At 48.3% G+C, this 19300-nt stretch overlaps 1 protein-coding gene across 1 annotated transcript in view; it reads right to left on the bottom strand.

Annotated features, from left to right (window-relative positions):
• Positions 1-1959: 1959 nt before the first annotated feature.
• Positions 1960-19300, bottom strand: part of nppcl2 (natriuretic peptide C-like 2) — a 41170-nt gene continuing 23829 nt past the window's right edge. The window contains exon 2 of the mRNA XM_064939075.1: positions 1960-3019. Coding sequence (XP_064795147.1) covers positions 2735-3019 — 285 coding nt within the window. The 3' untranslated portion in view covers positions 1960-2734. The remainder of the gene's footprint in view (positions 3020-19300) is intronic.

A 19300-nucleotide genomic window follows, 5' to 3' on the forward strand; every position in this document is an offset into this window, starting at 1 on the left:
CTGTTCACCCACGACTGCGTGGCCACGCACGCCTCCAACTCAATCATCAAGTTTGCGGACGACACAACAGTGGTAGGCTTGATTACCAACAACGACGAGACGGCCTACAGGGAGGAGGTGAGGGCCCTCGGAGTGTGATGTCAGGAAAATAACCTCACACTCAATGTCAACAAAACTAAGGAGATGATTGTGGACTTCAGGAAACAGCAGAGGGAACACCCCCCTATCCACATCGATGGAACAGTAGTGGAGAGTAGCAAGTTTTAAGTTCCTCGGCATACACATCACAGACAAACTGAATTGGTCCACTCACACAGACAGCATCGTGAAGAAGGCGCAGCAGCGCCTCTTCAACCTCAGGAGGCTGAAGAAATTCGACTTGTCACCAAAAGCACTCACAAACTTCTACAGATGCACAATCGAGAGCATCCTGGCGGGCTGTATCACCGCCTGGTACGGCAACTGCTCCGCCCTCAACCGTAAGGCTCTCCAGAGGTTAGTGAGGTCTGCACAACGCATCACCGGGGGCAAACTATCTGCCCTCCAGGACACCTACACCACCCGATGTTACAGGAAGGCCATAAAGATCATCAAGGACATCAACCACCCGAGCCACTGCCTGTTCACCCCGCTATCATCCAGAAGGCGAGGTCAGTACAGGTGCATCAAAGCTGGGACCGAGAGACTGAAAAACAGCTTCTATCTCAAGGCCATCAGACTGTTAAACAGTCACATTTACATTTAAGTCATTTAGCAGACGCTCTTATCCAGAGCGACTTACACCACTAACATTGAGTGGCTGCTGCCGTCACACTGACACTGACTCAACTCCAGCCACTTTAATAATGGGAATTGATGGGAAATGATGTAAATATATCACTAGCCACTTTAAACAATGCTACCTTATATAATGTTACTTACCCTACATTATTCATCTCATATGCATACGTATATACTGTACTCTATATCATCGACTGCATCCTTATGTAATACATGTATCACTAGCCACTTTAACTATGCCACTTTGTTTACATACTCATCTCACATGTATATACTGTACTCGATACCATCTACTGTATCTTGCCTATGCTGCTCTGTACCATCACTCATTCATATATCTTTATGTACATATTCTTATCCCCTTACACTTGTGTATAAGACAGTAGTTTTGGAATTGTTAGTTAGATTACTGGTTGGTTATTACTGCATTGTCGGAACTAGAAGCACAAGCATTTCGCCACATTCGCATTAACATCTGCTAACCATGTGTATGTGACAAATAAAATTTGATTTGATTTGAAGTAATTACAAGCCAACGAGAGCATAGTGTTCGCAGTGGTGGGTGGTATATGGGGCTTTGGTTAGTTGCCGTTTTTTTATCTCTGCATCATTCTGAACCAGTATGTCGCTGTAAAGAGAACACACGGGTCCTGTGTGGCTCAGTCGGTAGAGCATGGCGCTTGCAACGCCAAGCGTCGTGGGTTCGATTCCCGCTGGGACCACCCATATGTAAAAGTAGTGGCCCCAGCCGACTTGTAAGTCGCTTTGGACAAAAGCGTCTGCTAAATGGGATATATTTTAGAACACCAGATGTATTCGGTGCTTGTGATAACATTTTATTTGATACTGTATATATTTCAAAGGTTAATATTAAGAAAAATATTTTCAAAAATAGATTGTCCTGTCTTTTACGAGTCCCTGGTTTATCTTGACAGATCTTGTGTGACTACATTTTAAGATTTTTTTTACTTCTGTTTAACCAACTAGAAATAGAGCCAAAATGTGCCGTTACTTCAGTAAATTGTCAACACATGTCATACCACATAAATCCACAAGAGGGCGGACACGTACCATGTATCGATCACCGTAACAGGTTTTCAATTTCCATTTAGTCAACAAACATTTTTTTGTTTGATGATAAAAGGTAGACAGATGTTCAGTTTGGAAACAGGAGGACCAGAGCTGTTTTATTATTTCAGAGAAACAGGAACTCATTTAGTCTAGTACAAGTTCTTTGACTTCCAGCATGTAGATATAAACACTTCTCTTCATCCATATGGACTCAGGGTTGGGGCCAATTCAGCTTTCAGTACCAGAATGATGGATTCATTAAATAATTCAGTGTATTGAAGTCTGATTTGAGCCCAGTCCTGATCCACTGACAGTGATATATGTAAACCATATCAGACTAATACACAGTTAACATGTTACAGAGAACAGACAGTAGAACACACAGCAGGTCCTGGTAGCGTGTTACTGGTAGCGTGTTACAGGGAAGATGTAAACATGTTTGACACATGTTGGTCTCAGTTTCACTTGCAAGTTTACACAACAGAAGGCCTGTCAGGTTATACATGGATACAATGGAATGACAAACATTATACACCCACATTATATACATACACACACACATTATACACAAACACACACCCCATGGGTTAGTTGTACTGGCTGTAACAGAGCCAGTGGTTAGAGGTCAAAGGTCATTAGTATCAGCTCTCACATGGAAGCCTCAGAACACCTATAGGTCACTTGGGGTTTTGGGAGATGACCTCTACAGTCACACAGGATCACAGTTCATAGTTCAGCGGTTAGATATCAAGGGGTGGGAATGTTACATCCGTCTGTCTGTCAGTTAGAGATCTCCCAGCCTTCCCTCAGTCTCTGACACACCCAGGAAGTAGTGGGGTGAAAGGTAGCCAATCAGAACACAAGGCCACTGGCGGTTGTCCAATCAGCATCCCAGACCGCTGATAGATCCGATGCGGTCCACCTTCATGCCAAAGCATCCCCTGGCGGTGGCGCTCTTCCTGCTCCGCCCACGGAACATCCTCTGTTGGCGCAGAAAGTCTAGGAACAACCTGGGAACCACAGGACCCGCCCCCATGCCGCGACCAGCCAATCCCTGGGAGGGAGGACGGTAGGAATGGGAGGGGCCAGAAGTGGAACCTTCAGAGGTGATGTCTGGTTGGTTGAGGATCAGAGAGCGGAGCTGAGCACTGAAGAGATTATCTAGTACCTGGACGGGGGGAAGGGGAAGAGGGAAGAGGGAAGAGGGAAGGGGGGAAGAGGAAGAGGAAGGGGAAGAGGAAGAGGGAAGGGGGAAGGGGGGAAGAGGGAAGGGGGAAAGGGGAAGGGGAAAGGGGGGAAGGGGAAGAGGGAAGGGGGGAAGGGAAGGGGCGAAGAGGGAAGGGGGGAAGAGGGAAGATGGAAAGGGGGAAAGGGAAGGGGAAGAGGGAAGAGGGGAAGGGGAAGCGGAAGAGGAAGAGGGAAGGGGAAAGGGGGGAAGAGGAAGGGGGGAAGGAAGAGGGAAGGAGAAGAGGCATCAGTGCATTTGTCATGATAATTCATATAAAGTAGTCATTTGTTAAATTACAGGTACTGTACGTGTGAACGGTAAACCATTGTGTGAATCCTTTAAACGACTGAGATAATGGAAATCCAATGAGCGAGGCTGATGTTATAATCTCCATCTGGGACAGCCAGAAGATGATTGGTCAGCCCTCAGAGCCTGGTTCCTCTCTACCCAGTACAGCCAGAAGATGATTGGTCAGCCCTCAGAGCCTGGTTCCTCTCTACCCATTACAGCCAGAAGATGATTGGTCAGCCCTCAGAGCCTGGTTCCTCTCTACCCAGTACAGCCAGAAGATGATTGGTCAGCCCTCAGAGCCTGGTTCCTCTCTACCCAGTACAGCCAGAAGAGGACTGGTACCTCCTCAGAGCCTGGTTCTTCTCTACCCAGTACAGTCAGTAGAGGACTGGTACCTCCTCAGAGCCTGGTTCCTCTCTACCCAGTACAGTCAGTAGAGGACTGGTACCTCCTCAGAGCCTGGTTCCTCTCTACTCAGTACAGCCAGTAGAGGACTGGTACCTCCTCAGAGCCTGGTTCCTCTCTACCCAGTACAGCCAGTTGAGGACTGGTCAGCCCTCAGAGCCTAGTTCCTCTGGTCTACCCAGTACAGCCAGTAGAGGACTGGTACCTCCTCAGAGCCTGGTTCCTCTCTACCCAGTACAGCCAGTAGAGGACTGGTACCTCCTCAGAGCCTAGTTCCTCTGGTCTACCCAGTACAGCCAGAAGAGGACTGGCCACCCCTCAGAGCCTAGTTCCTCTGGTCTACCCAGTACAGCCAGAAGAGGACTGGCCACCCCTCAGAGCCTAATCCCTCTGGTCTACCCAGTACTGCCAGAAGAGGACTGGCCACCCCTCAGAGCCTAGTTCCTCTGGTCTACCCAGTACAGCCAGTAGAGGACTGGCCACCCCTCAGAGCCTAGTTCCTCTCTACCCAGTACACCAGTAGAGGACTGGCCACCCCTCAGAGCCTAGTTCCTCTCTACCCAGTACACCAGTAGAGGACTGGCCACCCCTCAGAGCCTAGTTCCTCTGGTCTACCAAGTACAGCCAGAAGAGGACTGGCCACCCCTCAGAGCCTAGTTCCTATGGTCTACCCGGTACAGCCAGTAGAGGACTGGTCAGCCCTCAGAGCCTGGTTCCTATGGTCTACCCAGTACGCCGTTAGAGGACTGGTACCTCCTCAGAGCCTGGTTCCTCTGATCTAGCCAGTACAGCCAGTAGAGGACTGGCCACCCCTCAGAGCCTAGTTCCTCTGGTCTACCCAGTACAGCCAGTAGAGGACTGGCCACCCCTCAGAGCCTAGTTCCTCTCTACCCAGTACAGCCAGTAGAGGACTGGTCACCACTCAGAGCCTAATTCCTCTGGTCTACCAAGTACAGCCAGAAGAGGACTGGCCACCCCCCAGAGCCTGGTTCCTCTGGTCTACCCAGTACAGCCAGAAGAGGACTGGCCACCCCTCAGAGCCTAGTTCCTCTGGTCTACCCAGTAAGGCCAGTAGAGGACTGGCCACCCCTCAGAGCCTAGTTCCTCTGGTCTACCCAGTACAGCCAGTAGAGGACTGGCCACCCCTCAGAGCCTAGTTCCTCTCTACCCAGTACAGCCAGTAGAGGACTGGTCACCACTCAGAGCCTAATTCCTCTGGTCTACCCAGTACAGCCAGAAGAGGACTGGTCACCCCTCAGAGCCTGGTTCCTCTCTACCCGGTACAGCCAGTAGAGGACTGGTCAGCCCTCAGAGCCTGGTTCCTCTGGTCTACCCAGTACGCCGTTAGAGGACTGGTACCTCCTCAGAGCCTGGTTCCTCTGATCTAGCCAGTACAGCCAGAGGAGGACTGGCCACCCCTCAGAGCCTGGTTCCTCTGGTCTACTCAGTACAGCCAGAAGAGGACTGGCCACCCCTCAGAGCCTAGTTCCTCTGGTCTATCCAGTACAGCCAGAAGAGGACTGGTCACCCCTCAGAGCCTAGTTCCTCTGGTCTACCCAGTACAGCCAGAAGAGGACTGGCCACCCCTCAGAGCCTAGTTCCTCTGGTCTACCCAGTACAGCCAGTAGAGGACTGGCCACCCCTCAGAGCCTAGTTCCTCTCTACCCAGTACACCAGTAGAGGACTGGCCACCCCTCAGAGCCTAGTTCCTCTGGTCTACCAAGTACAGCCAGAAGAGGACTGGCCACCCCCCAGAGCCTGGTTCCTCTGGTCTACCCTGTACAGCCAGAAGAGGACTGGCCACCCCTCAGAGCCTAGTTCCTCTGGTCTACCCAGTACAGCCAGTAGAGGACTGGCCACCCCTCAGAGCCTAGTTCCTCTGGTCTACCCAGTACAGCCAGTAGAGGACTGGCCACCCCTCAGAGCCTAGTTCCTCTCTACCCAGTACAGCCAGTAGAGGACTGGTCACCACTCAGAGCCTAATTCCTCTGGTCTACCAAGTACAGCCAGAAGAGGACTGGCCACCCCCCAGAGCCTGGTTCCTCTGGTCTACCCAGTACAGCCAGAAGAGGACTGGCCACCCCTCAGAGCCTAGTTCCTCTGGTCTACCCAGTACAGCCAGTAGAGGACTGGTCAGCCCTCAGAGCCTGGTTCCTCTGGTCTACCCAGTACGCCGTTAGAGGACTGGTACCTCCTCAGAGCCTGGTTCCTCTGATCTAGCCAGTACAGCCAGAGGAGGACTGGCCACCCCTCAGAGCCTGGTTCCTCTGGTCTACCCAGTACAGCCAGAAGAGGACTGGCCACCCCTCAGAGCCTAGTTCCTCTGGTCTAGCCAGTACAGCCAGAAGAGGACTGGTCACCCCTCAGAGCCTAGTTCCTCTGGTCTACCCAGTACAGCCAGAAGAGGACTGGCCACCCCTCAGAGCCTAGTTCCTCTGGTCTACCCAGTACAGCCAGAAGAGGACTGGCCACCCCTCAGAGCCTAGTTCCTCTGGTCTACCCAGTACAGCCAGAAGAGGACTGGCCACCCCTCAGAGCCTAGTTCCTCTGGTCTACCCAGTACAGCCAGAAGAGGACTGGCCACCCCTCAGAGCCTAGTTCCTCTGGTCTACCCAGTACAGCCAGTAGAGGACTGGCCACCCCTCAGAGCCTAGTTCCTCTCTACCCAGTACAACCAGTAGAGGACTGGCCACCCCTCAGAGCCTAGTTCCTCTGGTCTACCCAGTACAGCCAGAAGAGGACTGGTCACCCCTCAGAGCCTAGTTCCTCTGGTCTACCCAGTACAGCCAGAAGAGGACTGGCCACCCCTCAGAGCCTAGTTCCTCTGGTCTACCCAGTACAGCCAGAAGAGGACTGGCCACCCCTCAGAGCCTAGTTCCTCTGGTCTACCCAGTACAGCCAGAAGAGGACTGGCCACCCCTCAGAGCCTAGTTCCTCTGGTCTACCCAGTACATTCCAGAAGAGGACTGGCCACCCCTCAGAGCCTAGTTCCTATGGTCTACCCAGTACAGCCAGAAGAGGACTGGTCACCCCTCAGAGCCTAGTTCCTCTGGTCTACCCAGTACAGCCAGAAGAGGACTGGTCACCCCTCAGAGCCTGGTTCCTCTCTACCCAGTACAGCCAGTAGAGGACTGACCACCCCTCGGAGCCTGGTTCCTCTGGTCTACCCAGTTCAGCCAGTAGAGGACCTTGGTTCTGGCCTTTCTAGGGAGTTTTTCCTAGCCACCGTATCTTCTACACCTGCATTGCTTGCTGTTTGGGGTTTAATGCTGAGTTTCTGTACAGCACTTTGTGGCATCAGCTGATGTAAGAAGGGCTTCATAAATACATTTGATTGGTTGGAAGATTTTGCACACACCACATTTCTTAGAGAGCGCCTTTTTTGAGACGTGTGACTTTTTTGCAGAAAGTGGTTAAAGACTGAAGCCTGAAGACTGGCTCATCAGATGCAGTATAACATCTATTATAGGACTTAAGAAAGGCAACGGTCACTTTTCAGTGGGAGCATTTCAGCGTCTCACATCCCTCGATGAGTTGCTGTTTTGGATACAATCATCAGCTAAATGAACAGTAACTTATCAAGAGGGGTTTCTTTGTCACCAATGGGTTCCCAAATGGGAACAGAACAATAGACTGCCACCAGATCGCCATAAAAGCACCAAACCAAAACCAGTCCAACTATGTGAACAGAAAAGGCTCTTATTGGCCAGGTGATTGGTTATGCTGTGTGTACCATGATCAAAGGACTGCTGAATCAGGTGGCCAGGAGAAACTCCCGACTCGTTTATTCTGCAGAACAGCAATGTTGGCCTATAACGCCTACAGGAGGGAGCTGTTGAGGATGGATGGATGACTGGTGAGAATGGATGGATGGGATGACTGGTGAGGATGGATGGATGACTGGTGAGGATGGATGGATGGATGACTGGTGAGGATGGATGGATGACTGGTGAGGATGGATGGCTGGTGAGGATGGATGACTGGTGAGGATGGATGACTGGTGAGGATGGATGGATGACTGGTGAGGATGGATGGATGACTGGATGACCGGTGAGGATGGATGACTGGTGAGGATAGATGGATGACTGGTGAGGATGGATGACTGGTGAGGATGGATGGATGACTGGTGATGATGGATGACTGGTGAGGATGGATGGATGACTGGTGAGGATGGATGACTGGTGAGGATGGATGGATGACTGGTGAGGATGGATGGATGACTGGTGAGTGTTGCCTACTCATTTGAAGTATATTTGCTAAAGCAACTTGAATTGTCCTAATTGTCCTCATGTCTTTGAAGCTCCAGTATGTTTTTATTTTTACTGGACAAGCCACAACTGAGACAATCAAATCAAACCTTTTGGTTGTACTCAACCTTTGACACGAGCACCTCTATTTCAGTTTTGGAAAGGTGGTTTTTGTTGGCTTTTTTTTGGCAATGCCGTATTTCATTGCACGCATCAGATTTAAAGTGATTTAAAGTGATGATTTTTTACCATAATTAGGGGCGTTTCACAATGCAAATAGCCAAGGTCGTGCACTGGCACTGAAGCTGAGACCAATTGGTATTCATCAATGGTTATGTCATACTGATGTGTGTATAATGCTCGTATTATTGATAAATCACACTTTTTCTATACGTACGAACATTCTAAATACCATTCATAACTAGTATTTTAGAATAGTTTCTATGTACACTGAACAGAAATATAAACGCAACATGAAAAGTCCCATGTTTCATGTGTAAAAATAAACAAATCAGAGAAATGTTCCATACGCACAAAAATATAATTTTTCTCATTAGATGCACAAACTTGCTAACATCCCTGTTAGTGAGCATTTGTCCTTTGCCAAGATAATCCATCCACCTGACAGGTGTGGCGTATCAAGAAGCTGATTAAACAGCATGATCATTACACAGGTGCACCTTGTGCTGGGGACAATAAACGGCCACTCTAAAATGTTAAAATATCACAGATGTCTCAAGTTTTGAGGGAGTGTGCAATTGGCATGCTGACGAGAGGAATGTCCACCAGAGCTGTTGCCAGATAATTTAATGTTAATTTCTCTACCATCAGCCGCCTACAACGTTGTTTTAGAGAATTTGGCAGTTTGGCCTCACAACCGCAGACCACGTGTATGGCTTCGTGTGGGCGAGCAGTTTGCTGATGTTAACTTTGTAAACAGAGTGCCCCATGGTGGGGTTATGGTATGGGCAGGCATAAGCTACAGACAGTGAAAGCAATTGCATTTTATTGATGGCAATGTGAATGCACAGAGATACCGTGACGAGATCCTGAGGCCCATTGTCGTGCCATTCATCCACCGCCATCACCTCATGTTTCAGCATGATAATGCACGTCACAAGGATGTCACAAGGATCTGCACACAATTCCTGGAAGCTGAAAATGTCCTGCTTTTTCCAAGGCCTGCATACTCACCAGACTTGTCACCCATTGAGCATGTTTGGGATGCTCTGGATCAACGTGTATGACAGCGTGTTCCAGTCCAATATCCAGCAACTTCACACAGCCATTGAAGAGGAGTGGGACAACATTCAAAAGGCCACAATCAACAGACTGATCAACTCTATGTGAAGGAGATGTGTTGCGCTGCATGAGGCAAATGGTCACACCAGATACTGACTGGTTTTCTGATCCACGCCCGTACCTTTTTTATAAGGTATTTGTAACCAACAGATGCATATCTGTACTCCCAGTCATGTGAAATCCATAGATGTAAAGATAATTCATTTCTATTGACTAATTTCTTGATATGAACTGTGACTCAGTAAAATCTTTAAAAACATATTTTGCATTGTTGCATTCATATTTTATTCCAGTATAATAAATGAATAGTGGAGTAAAGTACTGAAGTAGAAATACTTTAAAGTACTACTTCAGTACTACTTTTTGGGCTATCTGTACTTTACTATTAATATTTTTTAATACTTTTACTTTTACTTCGCCATATTCCTAAAGAAAATAATGTACTTTTTACTCCATTCATCCAAAAGTACTGGTTACCTTTCGAATGCTTAACAGGAAAGGAAAATGGTCGAAGTCACTCACATATCAAGAGAACATCCCTGGTCATCCCTACTGCCTCTGATCTGGAGGACTCACTTATCAAGAGAACATCCCTGGTCATCCCTACTGCCTCTGATCTGGAGGACTCACTTATCAAGAGAACATCCCTGGTCGTCCCAACTGCCTCTGATCTGGAGGACTCACTAAACAGAGAACATCCCTGGTCATCGCTAATGCCTCTGATCTGGAGGACTCACTAAACAGAGAACATCCCTGGTCATCTCTACTGTCTCTGATCTGGAGGACTCACTAAACAGAAAACATCCTTGGTCATCCCTACTGCCTCTGATCTGGAGGACTTACTAAACAGAGAACATCCCTGGTCATCGCTACTGCCTCTGATCTGGAGGACTCACTTAACAGAGAACATCCCTGGTCATTCCTACTGTCTCTGATCTGGAGGACTCACTAAACAGAGAACATCCCTGGTCATCCCTACTGTCTCTTTGAAGAGCTTCGGATGTTTTCAATGAGGAGACTCTCAGTTACATACCAAATGCGCAGTTTTTCCTGAAAGCGTCTGTGTGTAGGAGAAATCGTTCCGTTTTGTACATCGCATCTGGCTACCGATACGAACCGAAAACTCAGTCACCTACAACGTCAAACTTTTTCCGAATTAACTCCATAATATCGACCGAAACATGGCAAACGTTGTTTGGAATCAATCCTCAAGGTGTTTTTTCACATATCTCTTCATTGATATATCGTTCGTGGAAGCTTGCTTTCCTCTCTGAATCCCATGGAAAAATACTTGCAGCTGACTTTTGCACACCAATTTCGGCGCAGGACACCGGGCGGACACGTGGTAAATGTGGTCTCTTACGGTCAATCTTCCAATGATCTGCCTACAAATACGTCACAATGCTGCAGACACCTTGGGGAAACGACAGAAAGGGCAGACTTACTCCTCTCGCATTCACAGCCATATAAGGAGACAATGGAAAACAGAACCTCAAAAATCCTGCTCATTTCCTGGATGCCGTCTCATCTTGGTTTTGCCTGAAGCTCACGTTCTAGGGCACGCACAGAAAATATCTTGGTAGTTCTGGACACGTCAGAGTGTTTTCTTTCGAAAGCTATCAATTATATGCATAGTCGAGCATCTTTTTGTGAGAAAATATCTTGTTTAAAACGGGAACGTTTTTCATCCAAAAATGAAATAGCGCCCCAAGAGCATCAAGAGGTTAACAGAGAACATCCCTGGTCATCGCTACTGCCTCTGATCTGGAGGACTCACTAAAAAGAGAACATCCCTGGTCATCCCTATTGCCTCTGATCTGGAGGACTCACGAAACAGAGAACATTCCTGGTCATCCCTACTGCCTCTGATCTGGAGGACTCACTAAACAGAGAACATCTCTAGTCATCCCTACTGTCTCTGATCTGGAGGACTCACTAAACAGAGAACATCCCTGGTCATCGCTAATGCCTCTGATCTGGAGGACTCACTAAACAGAGAACATCCCTGGTCATCTCTACTGCCTCTGATCTGGAGGACTCACTAAACAGAGAACATCCCTGGTCATCCCTACTGTCTCTTATCTGGAGGACTCACTTATCAAGAGAACATCCCTGGTCATCCCTACTGTCTCTGATCTGGAGGACTCACTTATCAAGAGAACATCCCTGGTCATCCCAATTGCCTCTGATCTGGAGGACTCACTAAAAAGAGAACATCCCTGGTCATCCCTACTGCCTCTGATCTGGAGGACTCACTAAACAGAGAACATCCCTGGTTATCCCTACTGTCACTTATCTGGAGGACTCACTTATCAAGAGAACATCCCTGGTCATCCCTACTGTCTCTGATTTGGAGGACTCACTTATCAAGAGAACATAACTGGTCATCCCTACTGCCTCTGATCTGGAGGACTCACTAAACAGAGAACATCCCTGGTCATCCCTACTGCCTCTGATCTGGAGGACTAACTAAACAGAGAACATCCCTGGTCATCCCTACTGTCTCTGATCTGGAGGACTCACTAAACAGAGAACATCCCTGGTCGTCCCTACTGTCTCTGATCTGTAGGACTCACTTATCAAGAGAACATCCCTGGTCGTCCCTACTTCCTCTGATCTGGAGGACTCACTAAACAGAGAAAATCCCTGGTCATCTCTACTGTTTCTGATCTGGAGGAATCACTAAACAGAGAACATTCCTGGTCATCCCTACTGCCTCTGATCTGGAGGACTCACTAAACAGAGAACATCCCTGGTCATCGCTACTGCCTCTGATCTGGATGACTCACTAAACAGAGAACATTCCTGGTCATCCCTACTGCCTCTGATCTGGAGGACTCACTAAAAAGAGAACATCCCTGGTCATCCCTACTGCCTCTGATCTGGAGGACTCACTTAACAGAGAACATCCCTGGTCATCCCTACTGTCTCTGATCTGGAGGACTCACTTATCAAGAGAACATCCCTGGTCATCCCTACTGCCTCTGATCTGGAGGACTCACTAAAAAGAGAACATCCCTGGTCATCCCTACTGCCTCTGATCTGGAGGACTCACAAAACAGAGAACATCCCTGGTCATCCCTACTGTCTCTTATCTGGAGGACTCACTTATCAAGAGAACATCCCTGGTCATCCCTACTGTCTCTGATCTGGAGGACTCATTTACCAAGAGAACATAACTGGTCGTCCCAACTGTCTCTGATCTGGAGGACTCACTAAACAGAGAACATCTCTGGTCATCTCTACTGTCTCTGATCTGGAGGACTCACTAAACATAGAACATCCCTGGTCATCCCTACTGCCTCTGATCTGGAGGACTCACTAAACAGAGAACATCCCTGGTCATCCCTACTGTCTCTGATCTGGAAGACTCACTTATCAAGAGAACATCCCTGGTCATCACTACTGCCTCTGATCTGGAGGACTCACTAAACAGAGAACATCCCTGGTCATACCTACTGCCTCTGATCTGGAGGACTCACTAAACAGAGAACATCCCTGGTCATCCCTACTGTCTCTGATCTGGAGGACTCACGAAACAGAGAACCTCCCTGGTCATCCTTACTGCCTCTGATCTGGAGGACTCACTAAACAGAGAACATCCCTGGTCATCCCTACTGTCTCTTATCTGGAGGACTCACTTATCAAGAGAACATCCCTGGTCATCCCTAATGTCTCTGATCTGGAGGACTCACTTATCAAGAGAACATCCCTGGTCATCCCTACTGCCTCTGATCTGGAGGACTAACTAAACAGAGAACATCCCTGGTCATCCCTACTGCCTCTGATCTGGAGGACTCACTAAAAGAGAACATCCCTGGTCATCCCTACTGACTCTGATCTGGAGGACTCACTAAACAGAGAACATCCCTGGTCATCCCTACTGTTTCTTATCTGGAGGACTCACTTATCAAGAGAACATCCCTGGTCATCCCTACTGTCTCTGATCTGGAGGACTCACTTATCAAGAGAACATAACTGGTCGCCCATGCTGTCTCTGATCTGGAGGACTCACTAAACAGAGAACATCCCTGGTCATCTCTACTGTCTCTGATCTGGAGGACTCACTAAACATAGAACATCCCTGGTCATCCCTACTGCCTCTGATCTGGAGGGCTCACGAAACAGAGAACATCCCTGGTCATCCTTACTGCCTCTGATCTGGAGGACTCACTAAACAGAGAACATCCCTGGTCATCGCTAATGCCTCTGATCTGGAGGACTCACTAAACAGAGAACATCCCTGGTCATCCCTACTGCCTCTGATCTGGAGGACTCACTAAACAGAGAACATCCCTGGTCATCCCTACTGTCTCTTAACTGGAGGACTCACTTATCAAGAGAACATCCCTGGTCATCCCTACTGTCTCTGATCTGGAGGACTCACTTATCAAGAGAACATCCCTGGTCATCCCTATTGCCTCTGATCTGGAGGACTCACTAAAAAGAGAACATCCCTGGTCATCCCTACTGCCTCTGATCTGGAGGACTCACTAAACAGAGAACATCCCTGGTTATCCCTACTGTCACTTATCTGGAGGACTCACTTATCAAGAGAACATCCTTGGTCATCCCTACTGTCTCTGATTTGGAGGACTCACTTATCAAGAGAACATAACTGGTCATCCCTACTGCCTCTGATCTGGAGGACTCACTAAACAGAGAACATCCCTGGTCATCCCTACTGCCTCTGATCTGGAGGACTCACTAAACAGAGAACATCCCTGGTCATCCCTACTGTCTCTGATCTGGAGGACTCACTAAACAGAGAACATCTCTGGTCGTCCCTACTGTCTCTGATCTGGAGGACTCACTTATCAAGAGAACATCCCTGTTCGTCCCTACTTCCTCTGATCTGGAGGAATCACTAAACAGAGAACATCCCTGGTCATCCCTACTGCCTCTGATCTGGAGGACTCACTAAACAGAGAACATCCCTGGTCATCGCTAATGCCTCTGATCTGGATGACTCACTAAACAGAGAACATCCCTGGTTATCCCTACTGTCACTTATCTGGAGGACTCACTTATCAAGAGAACATCCTTGGTCATCCCTACTGTCTCTGATTTGGAGGACTCACTTATCAAGAGAACATCCCTGGTCATCCCTACTGCCTCTGATCTGGAGGACTCACTAAACAGAAAACATCCCTGGTCATCCCTTCTGCCTCTGATCTGGAGGACTCACTAAACAGAGAACATCCCTGGTCGTCCCTACTGCCTCTGATCTGGAGGACTCACTAAAAAGAGAACATCCCTGGTCATCCCTACTGTCTCTGATCTGGAGGACTCACAAAACAGAGAACATCCCTGGTCATCCCTACTGTCTCTTATCTGGAGGACTCACTTATCAAGAGAACATCCCTGGTCATCCCTACTGTCTCTGATCTGGAGGACTCATTTACCAAGAGAACATATCTGGTCGTCCCAACTGTCTCTGATCTGGAGGACTCACTAAACAGAGAACATCCCTGGTCATCTCTATTGTCTCTGATCTGGAGGACTCACTAAACATAGAACATCCCTGGTCATCCCTACTGCCTCTGATCTGGAGGACTAACTAAACAGAGAACATCCCTGGTCATCCCTACTGTCACTTATCTGGAGGACTCACTTATCAAGAGAACATCCTTGGTCATCCCTACTGTCTCTGATTTGGAGGACTCACTTATCAAGAGAACATAACTGGTCATCCCTACTGCCTCTGATCTGGAGGACTCACTAAACAGAGAACATCCCTAGTCATCCCTACTGTCTCTGATCTGGAGGACTCACTAAACAGAGAACATCCCTGGTCATCGCTAATGCCTCTGATCTGGAGGACTCACTAAACAGAGAACATCACTGGTCATCTCTACTGCCTCTGATCTGGAGGACTCACTAAACAGAGAACATCCCTGGTCATCCCTACTGTCTCTTATCTGGAGGACTCACTTATCAAGAGAACATCCCTGGTCATCCCTACTGTCTCTGATCTGGAGGACTCACTTATCAAGAGAACATCCCTGGTCATCCCAATTGCCTCTGATCTGGAGGACTCACTAAAAAGAGAACATCCCTGGTCATCCCTACTGCCTCTGATCTGGAGGACTCACTAAACAGAGAACATCCCTGGTTATCCCTACTGTCACTTATCTGGAGGACTCACTTATCAAGAGAACATCCCTGGTCATCCCTACTGTCTCTGATTTGGAGGACTCACTTATCAAGAGAACATAACTGGTCATCCCTACTGCCTCTGATCTGGAGGACTCACTAAACAGAGAACATCCCTGGTCATCCCTACTGCCTCTGATCTGGAGGACTAACTAAACAGAGAACATCCCTGGTCATCCCTACTGTCTCTGATCTGGAGGACTCACTAAACAGAGAACATCCCTGGTCGTCCCTACTGTCTCTGATCTGTAGGACTCACTTATCAAGAGAACATCCCTGGTCGTCCCTACTTCCTCTGATCTGGAGGACTCACTAAACAGAGAAAATCCCTGGTCATCTCTACTGTTTCTGATCTGGAGGAATCACTAAACAGAGAACATTCCTGGTCATCCCTACTGCCTCTGATCTGGAGGACTCACTAAACAGAGAACATCCCTGGTCATCGCTACTGCCTCTGATCTGGATGACTCACTAAACAGAGAACATTCCTGGTCATCCCTACTGCCTCTGATCTGGAGGACTCACTAAAAAGAGAACATCCCTGGTCATCCCTACTGCCTCTGATCTGGAGGACTCACTTAACAGAGAACATCCCTGGTCATCCCTACTGTCTCTGATCTGGAGGACTCACTTATCAAGAGAACATCCCTGGTCATCCCTACTGCCTCTGATCTGGAGGACTCACTAAAAAGAGAACATCCCTGGTCATCCCTACTGCCTCTGATCTGGAGGACTCACAAAACAGAGAACATCCCTGGTCATCCCTACTGTCTCTTATCTGGAGGACTCACTTATCAAGAGAACATCCCTCGTCATCCCTACTGTCTCTGATCTGGAGGACTCATTTACCAAGAGAACATAACTGGTCGTCCCAACTGTCTCTGATCTGGAGGACTCACTAAACAGAGAACATCTCTGGTCATCTCTACTGTCTCTGATCTGGAGGACTCACTAAACATAGAACATCCCTGGTCATCCCTACTGCCTCTGATCTGGAGGACTCACTAAACAGAGAACATCCCTGGTCATCCCTACTGTCTCTGATCTGGAAGACTCACTTATCAAGAGAACATCCCTGGTCATCACTACTGCCTCTGATCTGGAGGACTCACTAAACAGAGAACATCCCTGGTCATACCTACTGCCTCTGATCTGGAGGACTCACTAAACAGAGAACATCCCTGGTCATCCCTACTGTCTCTGATCTGGAGGACTCACGAAACAGAGAACCTCCCTGGTCATCCTTACTGCCTCTGATCTGGAGGACTCACTAAACAGAGAACATCCCTGGTCATCCCTACTGTCTCTTATCTGGAGGACTCACTTATCAAGAGAACATCCCTGGTCATCCCTAATGTCTCTGATCTGGAGGACTCACTTATCAAGAGAACATCCCTGGTCATCCCTACTGCCTCTGATCTGGAGGACTAACTAAACAGAGAACATCCCTGGTCATCCCTACTGCCTCTGATCTGGAGGACTCACTAAAAAGAGAACATCCCTGGTCATCCCTACTGACTCTGATCTGGAGGACTCACTAAACAGAGAACATCCCTGCTCATCCCTACTGTTTCTTATCTGGAGGACTCACTTATCAAGAGAACATCCCTGGTCATCCCTACTGTCTCTGATCTGGAGGACTCACTTATCAAGAGAACATAACTGGTCGCCCATGCTGTCTCTGATCTGGAGGACTCACTAAACAGAGAACATCCCTGGTCATCTCTACTGTCTCTGATCTGGAGGACTCACTAAACATAGAACATCCCTGGTCATCCCTACTGCCTCTGATCTGGAGGGCTCACGAAACAGAGAACATCCCTGGTCATCCTTACTGCCTCTGATCTGGAGGACTCACTAAACAGAGAACATCCCTGGTCATCGCTAATGCCTCTGATCTGGAGGACTCACTAAACAGAGAACATCCCTGGTCATCCCTGCTGCCTCTGATCTGGAGGACTCACTAAACAGAGAACATCCCTGGTCATCCCTACTGTCTCTTAACTGGAGGACTCACTTATCAAGAGAACATCCCTGGTCATCCCTACTGTCTCTGATCTGGAGGACTCACTTATCAAGAGAACATCCCTGGTCATCCCTATTGCCTCTGATCTGGAGGACTCACTAAAAAGAGAACATCCCTGGTCATCCCTACTGCCTCTGATCTGGAGGACTCACTAAACAGAGAACATCCCTGGTCATCCCTACTGTCTCTTATCTGGAGGACTCACTTATCAAGAGAACATCCCTGGTCATCCCTAATGTCTCTGATCTGGAGGACTCACTTATCAAGAGAACATCCCTGGTCATCCCTACTGCCTCTGATCTGGAGGACTAACTAAACAGAGAACATCCCTGGTCATCCCTACTGCCTCTGATCTGGAGGACTCACTAAAAAGAGAACATCCCTGGTCATCCCTACTGACTCTGATCTGGAGGACTCACTAAACAGAGAACATCCCTGGTCATCCCTACTGTTTCTTATCTGGAGGACTCACTTATCAAGAGAACATCCCTGGTCATCCCTACTGTCTCTGATCTGGAGGACTCACTTATCAAGAGAACATAACTGGTCGCCCATGCTGTCTCTGATCTGGAAGACTCACTAAACAGAGAACATCCCTGGTCATCTCTACTGTCTCTGATCTGGAGGACTCACTAAACATAGAACATCCCTGGTCATCCCTACTGCCTCTGATCTGGAGGGCTCACGAAACAGAGAACATCCCTGGTCATCCTTACTGCCTCTGATCTGGAGGACTCACTAAACAGAGAACATCCCTGGTCATCGCTAATGCCTCTGATCTGGAGGACTCACTAAACAGAGAACATCCCTGGTCATCCCTACTGCCTCTGATCTGGAGGACTCACTAAACAGAGAACATCCCTGGTCATCCCTACTGTCTCTTAACTGGAGGACTCACTTATCAAGAGAACATCCCTGGTCATCCCTACTGTCTCTGATCTGGAGGACTCACTTATCAAGAGAACATCCCTGGTCATCCCTATTGCCTCTGATCTGGAGGACTCACTAAAAAGAGAACATCCCTGGTCATCCCTACTGCCTCTGATCTGGAGGACTCACTAAACAGAGAACATCCCTGGTTATCCCTACTGTCACTTATCTGGAGGACTCACTTATCAAGAGAACATCCTTGGTCATCCCTACTGTCTCTGATTTGGAGGACTCACTTATCAAGAGAACATAACTGGTCATCCCTACTGCCTCTGATCTGGAGGACTCACTAAACAGAGAACATCCCTGGTCATCCCTACTGCCTCTGATCTGGAGGACTCACTAAACAGAGAACATCCCTGGTCATCCCTACTGTCTCTGATCTGGAGGACTCACTAAACAGAGAACATCCCTGGTCATCGCTAATGCCTCTGATCTGGATGACTCACTAAACAGAGAACATTCCTGGTCATCCCTACTGCCTCTGATCTGGAGGACTCACTAAAAAGAGAACATCCCTGGTTATCCCTACTGTCACTTATCTGGAGGACTCACTTATCAAGAGAACATCCTTGGTCATCCCTACTGTCTCTGATTTGGAGGACTCACTTATCAAGAGAACATAACTGGTCATCCCTACTGCCTCTGATCTGGAGGACTCACTAAACAGAAAACATCCCTGGTCATCCCTTCTGCCTCTGATCTGGAGGACTCACTAAACAGAGAACATCCCTGGTCGTCCCTACTGCCTCTGATCTGGAGGACTCACTAAAAGAGAACATCCCTGGTCATCCCTACTGTCTCTGATCTGGAGGACTCACAAAACAGAGAACATCCCTGGTCATCCCTACTGTCTCTTATCTG

The sequence above is a fragment of the Oncorhynchus masou genome, chromosome 27 (genome assembly GCF_036934945.1).
Source record: "Oncorhynchus masou masou isolate Uvic2021 chromosome 27, UVic_Omas_1.1, whole genome shotgun sequence".
In the NCBI taxonomy this organism is placed as follows: domain Eukaryota; kingdom Metazoa; phylum Chordata; class Actinopteri; order Salmoniformes; family Salmonidae; genus Oncorhynchus; species Oncorhynchus masou.